This window comes from Somniosus microcephalus, chromosome 8 (assembly GCF_052327205.1).
Source record: "Somniosus microcephalus isolate GS21.2 chromosome 8, FLI_Smic_1.0, whole genome shotgun sequence".
NCBI classification, from domain to species: Eukaryota; Metazoa; Chordata; class Chondrichthyes; order Squaliformes; family Somniosidae; genus Somniosus; species Somniosus microcephalus.
The window spans coordinates 267,724,464-267,746,536 of record NC_140994.1 but is presented as its reverse complement, the minus strand read 5'-3'; the positions used below and the strand labels follow the sequence as shown (position 1 = coordinate 267,746,536).

The 22,073-nt window shown below is 44.4% G+C and overlaps 1 protein-coding gene across 6 annotated transcripts in view; it reads left to right on the top strand.

Moving 5' to 3' along the window:
* The window catches only part of LOC147114384 (E3 ubiquitin-protein ligase RNF130-like), a 220,144-nt gene that overhangs the window by 39,699 nt on the left and 158,372 nt on the right, over nucleotides 1-22,073 (top strand). For all 6 annotated transcript variants that reach the window (XM_085996051.1, XM_085996046.1, XM_085996048.1 and 3 more), the window contains exon 2: nucleotides 21,432-21,679. In XM_085996051.1, coding sequence (XP_085852177.1) covers nucleotides 21,432-21,679 — 248 coding nt within the window. The remainder of the gene's footprint in view (nucleotides 1-21,431; nucleotides 21,680-22,073) is intronic.

The window sequence follows — 22,073 nt, the reverse complement described above, 5'->3', positions numbered from 1 at the left end:
TGAAAGATGAAGAAAAAATGGAAGCTTCAAAGCATAAAGTGTATGTTACCTGTTTTTTTTTAAATCTTCAATTCCATTTTGATGTTAGCCAATAAACAGTGAAGCTGCTCTGTACCTTAACTAGCTGAGCCAAAGAGCCAAAACTTCTATTCCGTAAACGTCAGCCGTGGCTCAGTGGGCAGCACTCTCACCTCTGAGTCAAAAGGTTGTGGGTTCAAGTCCCACTCCAGAGACTTGAGCACAAAAATCTTAAGCTGATGCTCCTGTTCATTCTTTTTTTTCGTTCGTTCATTTTTCTAAATCTATCTATCGCAGGGACTACATCTGTCAGTTTTGCGGAATTGCCAGCGCGGATGTGTATCCTGTCACTCTCGAACGATATGTTACATCCTCTAGCACTGCCATTGTAAACTGTTACAACTTCTGTTAGATGTTACATGCTTGTTTATACAGATTTCTGTCTATATTTTAAACTGCATAACTTGGGAATTGGACTGTGCGTATAGTATATAAAATGTGGCCACATACAAGCAGTTAGCAAAATTCACTTCAAAGGTGTCCAGTTAATGGGGAGGAATCAATAGAGTTTTAATTTAATTAATTAATTTATTTTAAGTGGTGCGCTATTACACTTGCCATATCTTGCTCTTAACTATGCTCTTAAATCAAGGTGACATCGGTTTTAGGACCACTGCTTTTCTTGATATATATTAATGATTTTAATGTGGGTGTACAGGGCACAATTTCAAAATTTGCAGATACAAAACTTGGAAGTATAGTGAACAGTGAGGAGGATAGTGATAGACTTCAAGATATGAATATTCTAATATAGACTGGGATCGTAACAGTTTTTTTATTCGTTTATGGGCTGTGGGTGTTGCTGGCAGGGCCAGCATTTATTGCCTATCCCTAATTATATAGTATCAGTAATGGTAACCATGAAACTATCGGATTGTCGTAAAAACCCATCTGGTTCACTAATGTCCTTTAGGGAAGGAAATCTGCCGTCCTTACCCGGTCTGGCCTATATGTGACTCCAGACCTACAGCAATGTGGTTGACTCTTAACTGCCCTCTGAAATGGCCCAGCAAGTCACTCAGTTGTAACTAACTGCTACAAAACAAAATAATAAGAATGAAACCGGACGGACTACCCGGTATCGACCTCGGCACCGGCTACGGACACGGCAACGGCACACCCGGCCCAGTCAACCCTGCAAAGTCCTCCTCACCAACATCTGGGGACTTGTGCTAAAATTGGGAGAGCTGTCCCACAGACTAGTCAAGCAACAGCCTGACAGAATCATACTCACAGAATCATACCTTTCAGCCAATGTCCCAGACTCCTCCATCACCATCCCTGGGTATATCCTGTCCCACCGGCAGGACAGACCCACCAGGGGTGGCGGCACAGTGGTATACAGTCGGGAAGGAGTGGCCCTGGGAGTCGTCAACATTGACTCGGGACCCCATGAAGTCTCATGGCTTCAGGTCAAGCGTGGGCAAGGAAACCTCCTGCTGATTACCACCTACCACCCTCCCTCAGCTGATGAATCAACACCATTTTGAAGAAGCACTGAGAGTAGCAGGGGCACAGAATGTACTCTGCGTGGGGGACTTCAATGTCCATCACCAAGTGTGGCGTGGTAACACCATTAATGACTGAGCTGGCTGAGTCCTGAAGGACATAACTGCCAGTCTGTGCCTGCGACAGGTGTTGAGTTAACCAACAGGAGGGGAAAAATCTACTTGACCTTGCCCTCACCAACCTACCTGTCGCAGATGCATCTGTCCATGACAGCATTGGCAGCAGTGACCACCGCGCAGTCATTGTGGAGACGAAGTCCCGTCTGCACACTGAGAACACCCTCCATTGTGTTGTGTGGCACTACCACCGTGCTAAATGGGTTAGATTCAGAACAGAACTAGCAGCTCAAAACTGGGCATCCATGCAGTGCTGTGGGCCATCAGCAGCAGCAGAATTGTACTCCACCACAATCTGTAACCTCATGGCCCAGCATATCCCTCACTCTACCATTACCACCAAGCCAGGGGACCAACCCTGGTTCAACAACGAGTGTAGAAGAGCATGCCAGGAGCAGCACCAGGTGCCATCCTCAGGAAGCTGCAACACAGGACAACATGCATGCAAAAAAGTGGAAGCAGCATGCTATAGACAGGGCTAAGCGATCGCACAATCAACAGATCAGATCAAAGCTCTGTAGTCCTGCCACATCCAGTCGTGAATGGTGGTGGACCATTAAACAACTAACGGGAGGAGGAGGCTCCAAGAATATCCCCACCCTCAATGATGGTGGAGCCCAGCACGAGTGCAAAAGACAAGGCTGAAGCGTTTGCAACCAACTTCAACCAGAAGTGCCAAGTGGATGATCCATATCGGCCTAGTCCCGAGGTCCCCACCATCACAGAAGACAGTCTTCAGCCAATTCGATTCATTCCATGTGATATCAAGAAACGGCTGAGCGCACTGGATACAGCAAAGGCTCTGGGCCCCAACAACATCCCGGCTATCATGCTGAAGACTTGTGCTCCAGAACTAGCCGCGCCTCTAGCCAAGCTGTTCCAGTACAGCTACAACACTGGCATCTATCCGACAATGTGGAAAACTGCCCAGGTATGTCCTGTCCACAAAAAGCAGGACAAATCCAACCCGGCCAATTACCGCCCCATCAGTCTACTCTCAATCATCAGCAAAGTGACGGAAGGTGTCATCGACGGTGCTATCAAGCGGCACTTACTCACCAATAACCTGCTCACTCATGCCTAGTTTGGGTTCCCCCAAGACCACTCTGCTCCCGACCTCATTACAGCCTTGGTCCAAACGTGGACAAAGGAGCTGAATTCCAGAGGTGAGGTGAGAGTGACTGCCCTTGACATCAAGGCAGCATTTGACCGAGTGTGGCATCAAGAAGCCCTAGTAAAACTGAAGTCAATGGGAATCAGGGAAAATGCTCCACTGGCTGGAGTCATACCTAGCACAAAAGGAAGATGGTTGTGATGGTTGAAGGTCAATCATCACAGCCCCAGGACATGCTGCAGGAGTTCCTCAGGGCAGTGTCCTAGGCCCAACCATCTTCAGCTGCGTCATCAATGACCTTCCCTCCAACATAAGGTCAGAAATGGGGATGTTCGCTGATGACTGCAGAGTGTTCAGCGCCATTCGAAACTCCACAGCTAATGAAGCAGTCCATGCCCGCATGCAATAAGACCTGGACAATGTTCAGGCTTGGGCTGATAAGTGGCAGGTAACATTCGCGCCACAGAAGTGCCAGGCAATGACTATCTCCAACAAGCGAGAGTCTAACCACCTCCCCTTGACATTCAATGGCATTACCATCACCGAATCCCCCACTATCAACATCCTGGGGGTCACCATTAACCAGAAACTTAACTGGACCAGCCTCATAAATACTGTGCCAACAAGAGCAGGTCAGAGGCTGGGTATTCTGCGGCGAGTGTCTCGCCTCCTGACTCCCCAAAACCTTTCCACCATCTACAAGGCACAAGTCAGGAGTGTGATGGAATACTCTCCACGTGCTTGGATGAGTGCAGCTCCAACAACATTCTAGAAGCTTGACACCATCCAGGACAAAGCAGCCCGCTTGATTGGCACCCCATCCACCACCTTAAACATTCACTCCCTCCACCACCAGCGTACCTTGGCTGCAGTGTGTACCATCTACAAGATGCACTGCAGCAACTCGCCAAGGCTTCTTCGGCAGCACCTCCTAAACCCGCGACCTCTTCCACCTAGAAGGACAAGGACAGCAGGCGCATGGGAACACCACCACCTCCAAGTTCCCTTCCAAGTCACACACCATCCTGACTTAGAAATATATCGGCCGTTCCTTCATCGTCGCTGGGTCAAAATCCTGGAACTCCCTACCTAACAACACTGTGGGAGTACCATCACCACACGGACTGCAGTGGTTCAAGAAGGCGGCTCACCACCACCTTCTCGAGGGCAACTAGGGATGGGCAATAAATGCTGGCATTGCCAGCGACGCACTGATCGCATAAACGAAAAAAAAAATTGCCCTTGAGAAGGTTGTGGTGAGCCGCCGCCTTGAACCGCTGCAGTCCATTTGGTACTCCCACAGTGCTGTTAGGTAAGGAGTTCCAGGATTATGACCCAGCGACGACGAAGGATCGGCGATGTACTTCTAAGCCAGGATGGTGTATAACTTGGAGGTGGTGGTGTTCCCATGCGCCTGCTGCCTTTGTCCTTCTAGAGTCATAGAGTTATACAGCACAGAAAGAGGCCCTTCAGCCCATCGTGTCTGCCCCAGCCATCAAGCCCTATCTATTCTCATCCCATTTTCCAGCACTTGGTCCGTAGCCTTGTATGCTATGGCATTTCAAGTGCTCATCTAAATGCTCCTTGAATGTTGTGAGGGTTCCTGCCTCTACCACCCTTTCAGGCAGTGAGATCCAGATTCCAACCACCCTCTGGGTGAAAAAGTTTTTCCTCAAATCCCCTCTAAACCTCCTGCCCCTTACCTTGAAACTATGCCCCCTGGTTATTGACCCATCTACTAAGGGGAAAAGTTCCTTTCTATCTACCCTATCTATGCCCCTCATAGTTTTGTACACCTCAATCAGGTCCCCCCTCAGCCTTCTCTGCTCTAAAGAAAACAACCCCAGCCTGTCCAGTCTCTCTTCATAGCTGAAACGCTCCAGCCCAGGGAATATCCTGGTGAATCTCCTCTGCACCCTTTCTAATGCAATCACATCCTTCCTAAAGTGTGGCGACCAGAACTGCACACCGTATTCCAGCTCCATCATAACCTCCCTGCTCTTGCCTTCATTAGCCGAGGCATAGAATATAAGTATCCCATATGCCTTCTTAACCACCTTATCTACCTGTCCTGCTGCCTTCAGGGATCTATGTACATGCACACCAAGGTCCCTCTGATCCTCTGTCCTTCCTAGGGTCCTACCATTCATTGTGTATTCCCTTGCCTTGTTAGTCCTCCCAAAATGCATCACCTCACACTTTTCAGGGTTAAATTCCATTTGCCATTGTTCTGCCCCTCTGACCAACCCGTCTGTCGTCCTGTACCCTGAGGCTACCCTCCTCGCTATTTACCACTTCACCAATTTTCGTGTCATCTGCGAACTTACTGATCATACTTCCTACATTCATATCTAAATCATTAATGTACACTACAAACAGCAAAGGACCCAGCACCGATCCCTGTGGTACACCACTGGACACAGGCTTCCAGTCACAAAAACAACTTTCGACCATCACCCTCTGCCTCCTGCCACTAAGCCAATTTTGGATCCAATGTGCCAAATTGTCCTGGATCCTATGGGCTCTTAACTTCTTGACCAGTCTCCCATGCGGGACTTTGTCAAAAGCCTTACTGAAGTCCATGTAGATTACATCAACTGCCCTATCCTCATCCACACACCTAGTCACCCCCTCTCAAAATTCAATCAAATTGGTTAGACATGATCTCCCCCTGACAAAGCCAATGCTGACTATCCTTGATTAATCCTTGCCTCTCCAAGTGGAGATTAATTCTGTCCCTCAGAATTTATTCCAATAATTTCCCTACCACTGATGTTAGGCTCACTGGCCTGTAATTTCCTGGTTTATCCCTACTACCCTTCTTGAATAATGGTACTACGTTAGCTGTCCTCCAGTCCACTGGCACCTCCCCTGTGGCCAGAGAGGTTCTGAAAATTTGTGTCAGAGCCCCTGCAATCTCCTCTCTTGCCTCACACAGCAGCCTGGGATACATCTCGTCTGGGCCTGGGGATTTATCCACTTATAAGCCCGCTAAAATTTCTAGTACCTCCTCCCCCTCAATGCTAATTTGTTCAAGTATATCACAATCCCTCTGCCTGATTTCTATGTCTACATCGCCCTTCTCCATAGTGAACACAGATGCAAAATATTCATTTAAAACCTCACCTACATCTTCCGGCTCTAGACACAGATTGCCACTTTGGTCCCTAATGGGCCCTACTCTTTCCCTGGTTATCCTCTTGCCCTTAATATATTTATAAAACACCTTAGGATTTTCCTTTATTTTGCCCGCTAGTGTTTTTTCATGCCCCCTCTTCGCTCTCCTAATTTCTTTAAGAACCCCCTGCACTTTCTATACTCCTCTAGGGCTTCCACTGTTTTTAGTCCTTTGTATCTGCCAAAAGCCTCCCTTTTTTTCCTAATCCATTCTTGTATATCCCTTGACATCCAGGGTTCCCTGGGTTTGTTGGTCCCACCCTTGACCTTTACGGGAACATGTTGGCGCTGTACTCTCTCTCTTTCCTTTCTGAAAGACTCCCACTGCTTTGATGTGGATTTTCCTACGAGTAGCTGATCCCAGTCCACTTTGGCCAGTTCCTCCCACCCCGCCTCCTGTAAGGACTCTATTCCATTCTCCCAGTTTCTCCATCTCCGCTGCATCTGCTCCGATGATGCCACCTTCCACACCAGTGCTTCCGACATGTCTTAGTAAAGGGTTTTGACCCGAAACGTTGACTCTAATTTCTCTCCACGGATGTTGCCTGGCCTGCTGAGTTTTTCCAGCATTTTCTGTTGTTATTTTGGATTTCCAGCATCTGCAGTATTTTGCTATTGGCCAGATCCTGCCTTATCATATTAAAATCAGCCATCCCCCAATTTAGAACCTTTTATTTCCAGTCCATCTTTGTCCTTTTCCATGACTACCTTAAATCTCACCGTGGTGGATGAGATTGCGGGTTTGCAAACGACACAAAGCTGGGTGGGCATGTGTGCTGTGAGGAGGATGCCAAGAAACTCCAGTATGATTTGGACAGGTTGGGTGATCAGGCAGATGCATGGCAAATGCAGTATAATGTGGATAAATGCGAGGTTATTCACTTCGGTGGCAAAAACAGGAAGGCAGATTATTATTTGAATGGCAATAGATTGGGAAAAGGGGAAGTGCAACGAGACCTGTGTGTCCTTGTGCACCAGTCGCTGAAGGTAAGTATGCAGGTGCAGCAGGCGGTTAAGAAGGCAAATGGTATGTTGGCCTTCATAGCGAGAGGATTCGAGTACAGGAGCAAGGATGTCTTGCTGCAGTTGTACAGGGCCTTGGTGAGACCACATCTTGAGTATTGTATGCAGTTTTGGTCACCTTATCTGAGGAAGGATGTTCTTGCCGTGGAGGGAGTGCAGCGAAGATTCACCAGGCTGATACCTGGGATGGCAGGAATGACGTATGAGGAGAGATTGGGTCGATCAGGCTTCTATTTGCTATAGTATAGAAGAATGAGAGGGGATCTCATTGAAACTTATAAAATTCTAACAGGACTGGACAGACTAGATGCTGGAAGGATGTTCCCGATGGTCGGGGAGTCCAGAACCAGGGGTCACAGTCTAAGGATAAGGGGTCAGCCATTTAGGACAGAGATGAGGAGGAATTTCTTCACCCAGAGCGTGGTGAACCTGTGGAATTCCCTACCACAGAAGGCAGTTGAGGCCAATTCATTAAATATATTCAAGAAGGAGTTAGATATATTTCTTCAGGCTAAAGGGATCAAGGGGTATGGGGAGAAAGCAGGGACCGGGTGACATAAGAAAACTATGAGGCACTTGGTCTGAGTATTAAACAAGGATTTAATCAACTGTTTTTCAACATGGAGATCTAGTTGTGTCCTTCATTAGTTCCTGTAAAGAATGTCCTGAACAAGCTGGGCCCGTGCCCGAGTATTTATACTCTCCCTGGACAGCGCCACCAGCAGGCCGCTCAGTATTATTTCATAAGTCATTTCCACATGAATGACAAGCTTCATGTCACAGGGTACTGAGTTTGGATGATCAGCCATGATCTCATTAAATGGCGGAGCAGGCTCGAGGGGCCGAATGGCCTACTCCTGCTCCTATCTTCTATGAACAGTAACCATAGTATCATAAGGTTTAGATTAGCTATGGAAAAGGACAGGGAGCAATCTAGAGTAAAAATGTTTAACTGGGGGAAGGCCAATTTCAGTGGGATGAGAATGGATCTGGCCCGGGTAAATTGGAATCAAGGATTGGCAGGCAAAACTGTAATGGAACAATGGGCTGCCTTTAAAGAGGAGATGGTTCGGGTACAGTTGAGGTACATTCCCACGAGGGGGAAAGGTAGGGCAACTAAAGTCAGAGCTCCCTGGATGACGAAAGAGATAGAGAATACGATGAAGCTGAAAAAGAGCGCGTATGACAGATGTCAGGTTGCAAATACATCCGAGAATCAGGCTATATATAGAAAGGTCAGAGGAGAAGTGAGAAAGGAAATAAGAGGGGCAAAGAGAGGGTATGAGAATAGAATGGCAGCCAACATAAAAGGTAATCCAAAAGTCTTCTATCGGCATATAAGTAGTAAAAAGGAGGGGTGGGGCTGATTAGGGACCAAAAAGGAGATTTCTGCATGGAGGCAGAGGGTATGGTTGAGGTACTAAACAAGTACTTTGCATCTGTCTTCACCAAGGAAGAGGATGCTGCCATAGACATAGTGAAGGAGGAGAAGGTAGTGGAGATAGTTGATGGGATAAAAATTTATAAAGAGGAGGTATTCGAAAGGCTGGCTGTACAGATAACTTACCAGGAGCGGATGGGATGCACCCTAGGATGCTGAGGGAGGAAATCGCAGAGGTACTGGCCATAATATTCCAATCCACCATAGATATGGGGGTAGTGCTAGAGGACTGTTACACCATGGTTCAAAAAAGGGTGTAAAGATAAACACAGCAACTACAGGCCAGTCAGTTTAACCTCAGTAGTGGGGAAGCTTTTAGAAACAGTAATCAGGGACAAAATTAACAGTCACTTGGATTGGTGTGGATTAATTAAGGAAAGCCAGCATGGATTTGTTAAAGACAAATCGTGTTTAATCAACTTGATTGAGTTTTTTGATGAGGTAACAGAGAGGGCTGATGAGGGTAATGCGGTTGACGTGGTGAACATGGATTTCCAAAAGGCGTTCGACAAAGTGCCACATAATAGGCTTGCCAGCAAAGTTGAAGCCCATGGAATAAAAGGGACAGTGGCAGCATGGGTACGGAATTGGCAAAGTGAAACAGAGTAGTGGTGAACGGTTGTTTTTCGGACAGGAGGAAGGTATACAGTGGTGTTCCCCAGGGGTCGGTTCTAGGACCACTGCTTTTCTTGATATATATTAATGACCTGGACATGGGAGTACAGGGCACAATTTCAAAATTTGCAGATGAGACAAAACTTGGAAGTGTAGTGAACAGTGAGGAGGATAGTGATAGACTTCAAGAGGACATAGACAGGCTGGTGGAATGGGCGGACACGTGGCAGATGAAATTTAACGCAGAAAAGTGTGAAGTGATACATTTTGGTAGAAAGAATGAGGAGAGGACATATAAATGAAACGGTACAATCCTGAAGCGGCTGCACGAAGAGAGAGACCTGGGGTATATGTGCATAAATCGTTGAAGATGGCAGGGCAGGTTGAGAAAGCAGTTAAAAAGGCTTACGGGATCCTGGGCTTCATAAATAGAGGTATAGAGTACAAAAGTGTGGAAATTATGATGAACCTGTATAAGACACTGATTTGGCCCCAACTGGAGTACTGTGTCCAATTCTGGGCACCGCACTTCAGGAAGGATGTGAAGGCCTTGGAGAGGGTGCAGAGGAGATTTACTAGAATGGTACCAGGGATGAGGGACTTCAGTTACGTTGATAGACTGGACAAGCTGGGGTTGTTCTCCTTGGAGCAGAGAAGATTGAGAGGAGATTTGATTGAGGGGTCTGGACACAGTAGAGAGAGGGAAACTGTTCCCATTGACGGAAGGGTCGAGAACCAGAGGACACAGATTAAGATGATAAAAGAACCAAAGGTGACATGAAAAACGTTTTTACGCAGCGACTGGTTAGGATCTGGAATGCACTGCCTGAAAGGGTGGTGGAGGCAGATTCAATCACAGCTTTCAAAAGGGAGTTGGCTAAGTATCTGAAGGAAAGAAATTTGCAGGGCTCCGGGGAAAGGACGGGGGAGTGGGACTCGCTGAAGTGCTCTTGCAGAGAGCCGGCACGGGCTCGATGGGCTGAATGACCACCTTCCGTGCTGTAACCATCCTATGATTCTATGCTGGAAGTTGTAATACTTTTGACAAGGTACCACACAAGATCATTAGAGACGATTAAGGGGTATGGAATTAGGGGGAAGATGGCAAACTAGATTAAACATTGACTAGAAGTGAAAAAGCAGAGCAAGTTAAGGGCAGCTTTCTGAGTGGTGGAATTGAGTCGTGGTGTCCCTCAGGCTTTAGTTCTGGAGCCACTTTGGTTCACTGTGTGTATCAGTGATTTGGATTTAGGCCTAGAAGGAGTGATGAAATTTGCCGATGATACTAAAATAGGAGGGCTAGTTAATTATTTAGAAAATGAAAGGAAGCTGCAAAGGGTTATTGATGAGATGGGGGAATGGGCTAAACAGTGGTAGATGGAATTCAATGTCGGGACGTGTGAGGTGAAGTATTTTGTTTTTTTTAAAAAAGTAACAGCCGTAATTATACTCTGATTGGAACTAGGCTCAGGGCTATGGAAGAACAAAGGGATTTGGGGTAAAGGTTCACAGAACATTCAAGGCAGAAGCTCAGGTTGATAAGGCTGTGAACAAAGATGAAGATATAAAATATAAAAGTCAAGAGGTAATGATGAGCCTGTATAAAACCTTCAGACCTCAGTTTGAGTACCGTGCAGTATTGGGCACCACACTATAGGAAGGATATTGAGGCTTTGGAGACTACAGCACACTAGCCTGATATGAGGAAATACAGAAAATGAAGAAAGACTTGAAAATGTTTCCTGGAATTTACTGTTAATCATAACAAAGGTCAATGCACTTCAAACAAAAAATGCATTGTGCGTTGAGACGTTTCAGTGTGAAAGACTCTAAATACATGCAAGTATTCTCAGTATTCCCACATCATGGGGAAATGATTTTATTAATGCTCGTGTTCCCAGAAAGTATAATTGCTACGGAAGTGATTTGAAAGGACACTGTTACTGGTAGCTGCTTTACTTATAACAACATTTAGAATATCCGCTCCCCTTGCATTGGCAGTTCTCTGGTTTAAGGCTAGCAGCTGCAATGCTGTCACCAAATCATTGCACCTCTCCATTTTGTATTCATTGTGATGGTTGCAAAATACTATTTCGGAATTAGTAATGTGCTGTGCTAAATCTAGTTTCTGATTTATAGAATCATACAAATTTACAGCACAGAAGGAGGCCATTCGGCCCATCGTGTCTGTGCCGGCCGACAAAGAGCTCTCCAGTCTAATCCCACATTCCAGCTCTTGGTCCGTAGCCCTGTAGGTTACGGCACTTCAAGTGCATATCCAAGCACTGTTTAAATGTGATGAGGGTTTCTGCCTCTACCACCCTTTCAGGCAGTGAGTTCCAGACCCCCACCACCCTCTGGGTGAAAAAAGTTCTCCTCAACTCCCCTCTAATCCTTCCACCAATTACTTTAAATCCATGCTCCCTGGTTATTGACCTCTCTGCTAAGGGAAATAGGTCCTTCCTATCCACTCTATTTAGGCCCCTCATAAAAATGTTATACACCTCAGTTAAATCTCCCCTCGGCCTCCTCTGCTCCAAAGAAAATAAATAGAAGAAATAAATGACTATTCAGCATTATTCATGGCATTGTGTGGTAAAACTAATAACTGCAAATTTAGGTGGCTATCTCTATAATAATGAGCAGAGCAGGGTGCAGTAGGTTAGAAACTGATATTTCACCTCTAGGGCCTGGGTTCACATTTAGCCCAGACTAATGGAATGAAAGTATTTTCTCTCTGTTGCTTTATGGTTCCAATGCACCATGAATCTGTGCAGTCTCAATGCAGTTCCTAGTGTGCATGGGCCCACAGCACAAAATTTTCCCCAATTCGGCACGGCACTAATAGGCAATCTCATTCAGAGGCCACATGCTGGTGTGGGAAACGGAAGAAGTGCCACACTGGTACAGCATGCAGTGCTTGTCTGTTTGGGGCTGAGGCAAAGTAGACGGAGCTCACTTTGTATCTGATCTTGCTATACCTGGCCTGAAAGTGGGTATGGGAAATGTAAAGAGTCCCCAGCATTAACATTTGTCTCCATGATGGCACTTAAAAAAAAAAAAAAAAAAAAACGCTTTAAATTGTACGTATTAAAAACAAATGAGCTTATCAAACCTCTCTCCTAACCTTTTTGTGCTATTGGACTGAAGTCTTATGAAAAGCATAAGACAAATGGGGAACCTACGGAACTATGTATAGAATTGCACTGAAGGGTGGGCATGTGAAATATGAGATATAGTAGGCCTATCAGTGGGACCAGAGTTTTAAAAAAAAAGTGTATGCAGCATATCTAGCTATTATAAATGTCTTTCCCTTCCTGTTCTCGCATAATTTAAAACAATTGCCCCTCCAAGTTAAAGCTTTGTCTCAACTCCTGCATTTTGGGTCTAATTATTTAGTTCTCTTTATTCTCACAAACAGAAGTAGCTTTTATATTTTGTAAAGACTAGCCAAAACATGACCGCTGAAAAGTAGAGACATTGCAACTCCAGTGGAAACATCCTGTGACATTGCCTGACTAACGCATGCCATTAGATATAATGAAAGCAAAGGACCACATTGTGTTCTCTGAACACTCTGGAGCAGTTTTATTGTTAGAGTTTTGTTGTGTGAGCCCTCAAAAAGTTAAATATCTATTACACACAGTACACAGCTTTTGTCAATTTAGCATGCTTTGCAGTTTTCTCTCTTATTGCTAAGCTCACTATGGCTCATGGCCAGCTGGTGAACTTGGCTGACAGAAGCTGTTTTAAAAAAATAAATAAAATTAACTTAAAATTAACAAATAAAATTAATTTAAAATGTAAAGACGAAGCATCTTCATAAAAAATATCCCTGCAATTCGGCTACATATTGGAAAACATTACAGTGGCATTGAGAAACTAAAAATACGCCTCAGCAGAGAGGATGTCATTGCTGGCGATGACAAGCCTATTTATTCCAAATATGCTGCTCACCATAACAGACCAAGCCTAAAGCTTACAGAGCTTCAGTTCTTCGTGAGTGTGCAATTTGATGATTCACCTCTGAAATAGATTCAGTGATATCCTCGGTCAGATTTTAGAGGAACAAAAATTAATTATGAAGCAGTCATTTCATAGTTTTTCAAAAGGAAAGAATTGCCACTGAAACTCTCTTCTCCCCACCCCCCAAACAGTTGTATTTCTGCTCCTTTGAGCTGAGGCTGCATTTACCTCTCCCCTCCTGCACGATCATCTCTCTCCTCCTCCTGCTCCCTCCTCTTTCCCTCCACCCTCACTTACCTTGATTCAATTATCTCCCACCCTCTAACCCTGTTTAACCTGAAAATGTGCCGTTGGTCTTGACTCCCCACGTGCACAAGCCACGGGACATTGACTAGTTTATATAATGGCCTGGAATTTGCGGTGCGTAATGATGACTAACTACCAGCGTTCGCCGTCATTACATCTCTAAAACTGACCGCAACTTCAGGGTTTAGCGCATGCACATCTAAACGAGGAAATGATGAAGTTGCAGTCAGTCATTCACTGCTCCGTCACAAGCTGTGCTGTGGCACCAACCCCCCCCCCCCCCCCCCCCCACCCCATAGTCGGTAATCAGTGAAACTGACGAAAACCCTGGGTTTTTCCACGGTAATATCGCTGTTAAATATCCCATTAAAAGTTAAGCCTTGTTTGAATAGGTGTAACTGGGGTTTTAACAGCGTATTGACTGGTAAACAAATGTTATATCCCTGAAAAACTAATTTTTATTTTTGTGGAGTGTCAAATTTCTCCATTATGATGATTACAATAAAAAAATGTATTTTTAAAGTTCATGATATTTCAACTTCTACCTTATCCCCATGTGAAAGCCCCAATCTTTATTTCGCTCTCTCTCATATTTAAAAGTCCGGATAAAAGCAGCTTCTCGTTTCCTGGCTGTGAGAATTCTTCGTTGTGATTGGTTGCTTAGACAGCTTGTTGATGTCACTGCAGCTTTTCGCTGGGAATCCCCTAATCACACCGCTGCAATCAATTGAATGTCGAAAAAGGCAAACTTCTCGCCACAGATATCTCTGTGGGCTGTTTTCTTCAGGGCCAGCGGCGAGCATACTTGCTGCGCCACTGCCCGCATATTACGGGCCATTATATTCTAGATGTGGACCTTTTGTGTATTCCAGAGTGAAGTATGCTGCTTACCGACAGATGATGACGTATGTTCTATCCTCTCCTGGTCATACTGACTCATGTTGGAATATAATTCCAGGACATCAGCTATTCTTCAGTACCTTGCCCAATGAGCTTTCTTTATGTGTGAACTCCCCTATAAAATGCTTATTGGCAGGCTATTGTACAGTGGCAGGCATCACAACCACTTAATCCGCCCTCCCTTGGCCACCACAAACGCACCCTACGCAGCAGCAGTCATTGGATCTTTCCTGTTGAAACCCAATATTTATTTTAGTACCATTTCTTCAGTGTCAGTTTTGCCACCTTGCAGCCAATTAATTATTTTTAAATTGCTTGAATTACAACTTTGTGACTCAGTCCCAGTGAGGAGTAGCAATGAATGAACCACTCCTGACTTGATTCATTCTGATTACACTTTTGGTCAGCATGCATGCTCATTTTGTTTTAGTAGAGCTCTATTTCGGGCTTTTTTTGACACCGGCTATTATCGTTCTGAAAAAATATTCAAGGTGGTTGCTGTTCACCAGAGTTTTCAATTGTTCAGATTCAAAGTGGAAGCCACCTATTTGCTGCCATAATAAATGGGAGAGAATTAAACGTGCGTGGATTTTAATACCTGGGAAGTGTTCTTGCCTTTCTCTTGTAGGACATAAGAATTTTTAGGAATACAAAGAGACTATTTTAGGCCAAACAAGCTTGACCTTTTTTTGGTAGATCAACCCTACCGATCTTTAATGTAGAAACAACAGCTTTCATTTATATAGCAGCATTTTCATCAGATTCCACAAACCAATCTCTTTCCAGAAACCCATCTGTTTGCCTCTTGAATCCATTTCTTCTGTTTGCTTCGATTGATTTGATGTTTCCGGCAACTCATTCTACGGTTCTCTTGCCTTTTTACATGAGTTCCAAGGGACTTCCCTTCTTACTCAACTTCCTCATTTTTAACTTCTCTTTCTTGGTACTTGCTGCCTTTGCCGTTGTGAACAACTCCGTTTTTTTTTCAATTTCCTTTTATATTCTGGAAATTCAGTTAGATTATCTTGAAATCTCTCTTTCAAACTAAGTAAACGCAACCTCGCAGCCTTTCCTCAAAGCTTCAAATTCTTGATGTGCCTAATTCAGGCGATCAGAAATATGCCCCAAATAAAATCCAGATCTGATCACTTGTTTAAGTTTCTCTCTCCATTTTAAATTTAGATTTGTAATTCAAGGAATACAGCTTCTTGTGTTATCAATTGGAATAAACTAGTTTACTGTAGAACCCATATCCAGAAAGGTTTTAATTACATGGGGGGAGGAAGGAAAAAAGGGAAATAAATTTCTAAAGCATTTAACAGTCCCGCATTTACCATTGGGTCCAGCTGTTGTCCCTCTGGGTAGAAGAGTGCTAGGTTATGTTGTCTGGTGACGTCTTTGTGGTGACATCTCTTGCTCAGGGTATAATCACTGGAGCAGCTTCCAGGCTTGAGATGTTTTTGCATTTTAATGGTGAGGAGCGTTGCACATCTGATTCACTCTGGATTTGTATTTTCTTTTTTAAATGAAGTGCAGTTATTTTTTTTAAAGAAATCGTAACCTGAGTAACTTTGGTCGTGAAAATCTTGCAATAACCTGACTGCTTCTGAAATATGGAGCTAGTTATTGAATGTTCCTCCCCTACTCACATCCCAACTGTAAAAATGCAAATCAGAAGTTTGGGGATTGGCGATGCAATTTACTGTATATCCAAATTTTATGAATGCTCATAAAACTGGAGAAAGTAAAACCAAATTTTATCAAAATTGAAGTTTATTCTTGAAGCCAGCAATGCTGCTCTTGCATCTCTTACAAGTAACATTTTATGTGTTACAACTTATCCCTTAGAATTAGTACGTTGGGTCCTGCTTTGATTAATATGTAGTGTGCCTACTTCTGCCAGCCAGCCAGCCCCCTCTCGTCCCCCTATATCAGTGGTACTCGCAGTAAAATGCAAGGGCCTCTTGCAGCCCAAACAGATCTTGTTGCTTCTTCTATCACTGGGCAGCAAATCACAGCTCACCAGCTGCAACTGGGATTTGAGAGTGGGGGGGGAAAGAGAGGGCTTAAAACGGAAACATGGAGTCACTTTATGGTGGGTCGGTAAGAGTAACCCTAAGAAACATGAGAAATAGGAGCAGGAGTCGGCCATACGGCCCTTCGAGCCTGCTCCGCCATTCAATAACATCATGGCAGTTCCCTCAACCAAGTAACTTCTCAGGACTATTGCCCGTAACAAAATCTTATTGCTTACCTTGCACATTCTGACCAATTAACCTGTACCAGCTAATTGTGGAATTTACAGTGCATTTGAATTCATTTTCGGCAGGCAGAAAGGTCTAAAGAAATCCTACCGACCCAATGTTAACTACGTCCTCCAGTACTCACAGAATCACAGAAACCCCACAGTGCAGGTAGAGGCCATTTCGGCCCATCGAGCCTGCACCGACGCATATCCCACCCGATCCCCGTAACCCCTACACCAACACATATCCCACCCTATCCACGTAACCCCACGTATTTAATCCCCCTAACACTAAGGGTCAATTTATCATAGCCAATCTGTTAGGATAAAAATCTCCTCCTCCGATATCTATTACTAATCCCGCAGGGTACAGAGGAGATTTACGAGGATGTTGCCAGGACTGGAGAATTTTAGCTATGAGGAAAGATTGGATAGGCTGGGGTTGTTTTCTTTGGAATAGAGGAGGCTGAGGGGAGACTTGATTGAGGTGTATAAAATGATGAGGGGCCTCGATAGAGTGGATAGGAAGGACCTATTTCCCTTGGCAGAGAGGTCAATAACCAGGGGGCATAGATTTAAAGTAATTGATAGAAGGATTAGAGGGGAGTTGAGGAGAACTTTGTTCACCCAGAGGGTGGTGGGGATCTGGAACTCACTGCCTGAAAGGGCGGTAGAGGCAGAAACCCTCATCACACTTAAAAAGTACTTGGATATGCACTTGAAGTGCCGTAACGTACAGGGCTACAGACCAAGAGCTGGAAAGTGGGATTAGGCTGGAGAGCTCTTTTTTCGGCCGGCACAGACACGATGGGCCGAATGGTCTCCTTCTGTGCCATAAATTTTGATGATTCTGTGAAATACTTCTTTTAGATGTACTTCATAATCATTGTTACTTGTAGCTCTGGTTGAACGATAAAATTATCTGCTGTCAGCCTAAGAGCACTCACTTGCAGAATTTCTTCAAGGTTCCAAACTTTCAAACAGGGTAAAAAAAAAAAAGTATTTGGTCAGACACACTTGACTGGAGAATTAGAGATTCAGCTCAGAGAGATAAATGACTTGCTACAGCATTTTATTGGTTGTTATTTACCAAAGACTCTTTGACCTGTCTGTCTTTTTTTCATTCTTGCCAGAGTGGACAACTGCTTCTGCTTCAGTTTGAGTTTTACATAGTTACATAGAATTTTACAGCACAGAAATAGGCCATTCGGCCCCACTGGTGTTTATTCTCCACACGAGCCTCCTCCCACCCCTCTTCATCTCACCCCATCAGCAGATCATTCTATTCCTTTCTCCCTCATGTGCTTAGCGAGCTTTCTCCTTAAATATATCTCTGCTATTCACCTCAATCACTCCCTGTGGCAGCGAATTCCACATTCTCACCACTCTCTGGGTAAAGAAGTTTCTCCTGAATTCCCCATTGGATTTATTAGTGACTATCTTCTATTTATGGCCCCTAGTTCTGGTCTCCCCCACAAGTGGAAACATCTCTCTGCCCACCCTATCGAAACCCCTTCATAATCCTAAAGACCTCGATCAGGTCACCCCTCAGCCTTCTCCTTTCTAGAGAAAAGAGCCCCCGCCTGTTCATCCTTTCCTGATGAGTATATCCTCCCAGTTCTGGTATCATCCTTCTTTTTTGCACCTTCTCCAGTGCCTCTCTATCCTTTTTATAATATGGAGACCAGAACTTGAAGCGTGGTCTAACCAAGGTATATACAAGTTTAAAATAACGTCTCTGCTTTATAATTATATCCCTCTAGAAATGAACCCCAGTGCTTGGTTTGCTTTTTTCTCCATAACCTTATTAACCTGGGTCGCTCCTTTTAGTGATTTGTGTATCTTTACCCCTAAATCCCTCTACTCCTCGACCCATTTAGACTCTTATTATCCAAAGTGTGTGTGACCTCCTTATTCTTCCTACCAAAATGCACCACCTCACACTTACCTATATTGAAATTCATTTGCCAATGACATGCCCATTCTGCAAGTTTATTAATGTCTTCCTGTATTTTGTCGCAGTTCTCTTCTGTATTAACTATTCCCCCAATTTGGCATCATCCGCAAATTTCAAAATTGTACTTCCGATTCCCTAGTCCAAATCATTAATGAAAGTTGTGAACAATGGTGGTCTCCTATCCCTGTGGCACGCCACCTCCCACCTTTTGACAGTCTGAGTACCTACCCTTAATCCCTACTCTCTGTTTTGTAGCCCGCTTGCTATCCATTCTGCTACTCGGCCCCTGACTCCACCTGCTCTGACCTTAGTCATGAGTCTACTATGCGGTACCTTGTCGAAGGCCTTTTGAAAATTCAAATATATTATATCTCCTACATTAACCTTGTCAACTCTTTGTTTCTTCCTCAAAGAATTCAATAAGGTTGGTCAAGCATGACCTTCCCTTTTGAGAAAAAAACAGAAAACGCTGGAAATACTGAGCAGGTCAGGCAGCATCTGTGGAGAGAGAAACAGAGTTAATGTTTCAGGACCATGACTTTTTGATGAACATCCGGACCAGGGGTTTTATCCTCTCTAAGTTTAATTAATTTAATTAATCAATGACCTTCCCCCTTTTTACCTTAAATATTGTTTTATCTTTTTTGATCTCTTCTACATTTTTATAGATGGATGTGTTGGCAAACCATTTTTTTTCCGTTTAAATGTTCTGGCTGTGGTCTCTGCCATTTACTCAACTGATCTATTTTAAATATTCATCTCATCATTTCATCATTTTGTTGCAAACTGATTCATTTTCTTTTGCTCTGAGTGTGTTTGTACCGAACTCTCAAATACACATTCACCTGAAAGTGGAGACAGCTTTAAAGTGGCTGCAATGCACTTTTTATTTTTGTGTCACAAAACATCAGACAAGTTCCTTTTTAAGCAGATGAAATAGTACAGCAGGAATATCTTAACTGTATTTCCCAATTTCCCCCTCCTATTTCTCAATAAATAAAATGCTGCAACACTATTCTTGAGCTTACAAAGTCTTATATATTTTGTTTTTGCACTACTTTATCCAAAGTGTGGTAAGAATGTGGAACTTGCTACCACATGGTGTAGTTGAGGTGAATAGTATAGATACATTTAAGGGAAAGCGCGATAAACACATGAGGGAGAAAGGAATAGAAGGATCTGCTGATGGGGTGAGATGAAGAGGGTGGGAGGAGGCTGGTGTGGAGCATAAACCCCGGCACGGAGCAGTGGGGCCGAATGGCCTGTTTCTGTGCTGTTATTTCTGTGTAATGTCCTTCTATACTGTCTTCCACACTTAAGCCCATGAAATCTATTATATATTGAATTATCTCTTGGTTTTGCATACCAGTCCTTCGAGTCATGCCATTTGTTATAAATGCACTCCATCCATTGTTGCATACTTGGTGACTGCCAGAATTGCAGAGAAATACACTTTGCCAAGAAGATGTCTAGGAAAAATGTATTTTAAATCTTTCCTACATACCTAGGAGCACAAAGGATGGTTTAAATAGCACTTCTTGTTCAATAATCTTGTTTAACATATTTTGGATTTCCTTCCATAACTCCTGAAACTGCCTGCCTTTACTTTCCATCCCAACATCAACAAAGTAAACCAGTTAAAAAAGCAAACCTTATTTTAAAAGTTAATTTTCTGCCCCCTGGAGGCCTGCCAGTTTTTGGCATGTTGAGCAGTGATTCTGTTGGAAATCCCACACAGTTGCAGACAGCTCTGCCTAAGAGCTGATCAGAAGGCCCAAAAGACAGGAAACATCCATAACTGCCTTTGCAGTACAGTAATACACTCAGCCATCAGGCAATGACTATCTCCAACAAGCGAGAGTCTAACCACCTCCCCTTGACATTCAATGGTATTACCATCGCCGAATCCCCCACCATCAACATCCTGGGGGGTCACCATTGAGCAGAAACTTAACTGGACCAGCCACATAAATACTGTGGCAACAAGAGCAGGTCAGAGGCTGGGTATTCTGTGACGAGTGTCTCACCTCCCGACTCCCCAAAGCCTTTCCACCATCTACAAGGCACAAGTCAGGAGTGTGATGGAATACTCTCCACTTGCCTGGATGAGTGCAGCTCCAACAACACTCAAGAAACTCAACACCATCCAGGACAAAGCAGCCCGCTTGATTGGCACCCCATCCACCACCTTAAACATTCACTCCCTCCACCACCGGCGCACCGTGGCTGCAGTGTGTACCATCTACAAGATGCACTGCAGCAACTCGCCAAGGCTTCTTCGGCAGCACCTCCCAAATCCGCAACCTCTTCCACCTAGAAGGACAAGGGCAGCAGGCGCATGGGAACACCACCACCTCCAAGTTCCCCTCCAAGTCACACACCATCCTGACTTAGAAATATATCGTCGATCCTTCATCGTCGCTGGGTCAAAATCCTGGAACTCCCTCCCTAACAGCACTGTGGGAGCACCTTCACCACACGGACTGCAGCGGTTCAAGAAGGCGGCTCACCACCACCTTCTCGAGGGCAATTAGGGATGGGCAATAAATGCTGGCCTTGCCAGAGACACCCAGATCCCATAAATGAATAAAAAAATTAAAATTAAAAAAAGTTTCTGGCGTCGATGCCTCCCAATCTACAGCTACACTGATCTCAGATAATATAGAGCTACTACTTGAAGAAGGGGACTGGATGTTGCAGGATAGATTATAAACATGGATGATGAAGTATTCTGTGGAATGTTAGACTTCTTTCTCTGCTGAGACAGTGGGAATGTCTGTGGAATGCAGCTAACCAGGATTGAACATAATTTGAAATGTTACTGAAACCTGTATTTGGTTGGTTAACTTTTTTTTTGGGGGGGGTGGGCGCGGTGGATGCGGGGAGAGAAATAAGGTAGAAATTCTCAATCTTGTACCTTCTTGGAACTTTGAACTTTGGTTAATCTCTCCGGAGATTAAGTACATTATTTTTTTTTGTTTCAGGAACTGGTAATATAGTCGCCATCATGATTTCTGAGCGCCTGGGTCGTGAGATTCTGAGCTATGTGGAAAAAAACCTCACTGTATTGATGTCCATAGCAGTTGGAAGGTCACAGTTTCCAAAGTACAGCCGTGGCTCTCTAATCTTCGTGTCCATATCATTTATTGTACTGATGATCATTTCATTGGCGTGGCTGATCTTCTATTTCATCCAGAAATTCAGATATGCAAACTTGCGTGGACGGAACCAGGTCAGTGACTTTCACTTTTAAACATTTCTTTATTTCACATTCACTGAGACTTGGCATGTTGCTAATATAGGAAACTCTCGATTTACCGGCACCCAAACAACCGGAAATCTCGGTTAACCGGCAAAATTCAGGAGTAGGTTCAGTTAAGTTTTTCTTCACATCGGTGACCGTTTCTTGATTCTTGGCTGTGTAATCGGGGGTTCCTGCACTTGTTGCTAAGCAACAGGGACACTTGGTCTGTGGCCGGGGTTCTTGCAGCTGTTGCTAAGCAACAGGGAAGCCTGGATTTGTTGCTGTGTACGGAGCTCTCGTACCTTTTAACTAGAACTCTCTGTAATCCGGACTTTTTGATAAACCGGCACCACGTCGGTGCCGGATAAAAAAGAGTTTCCTG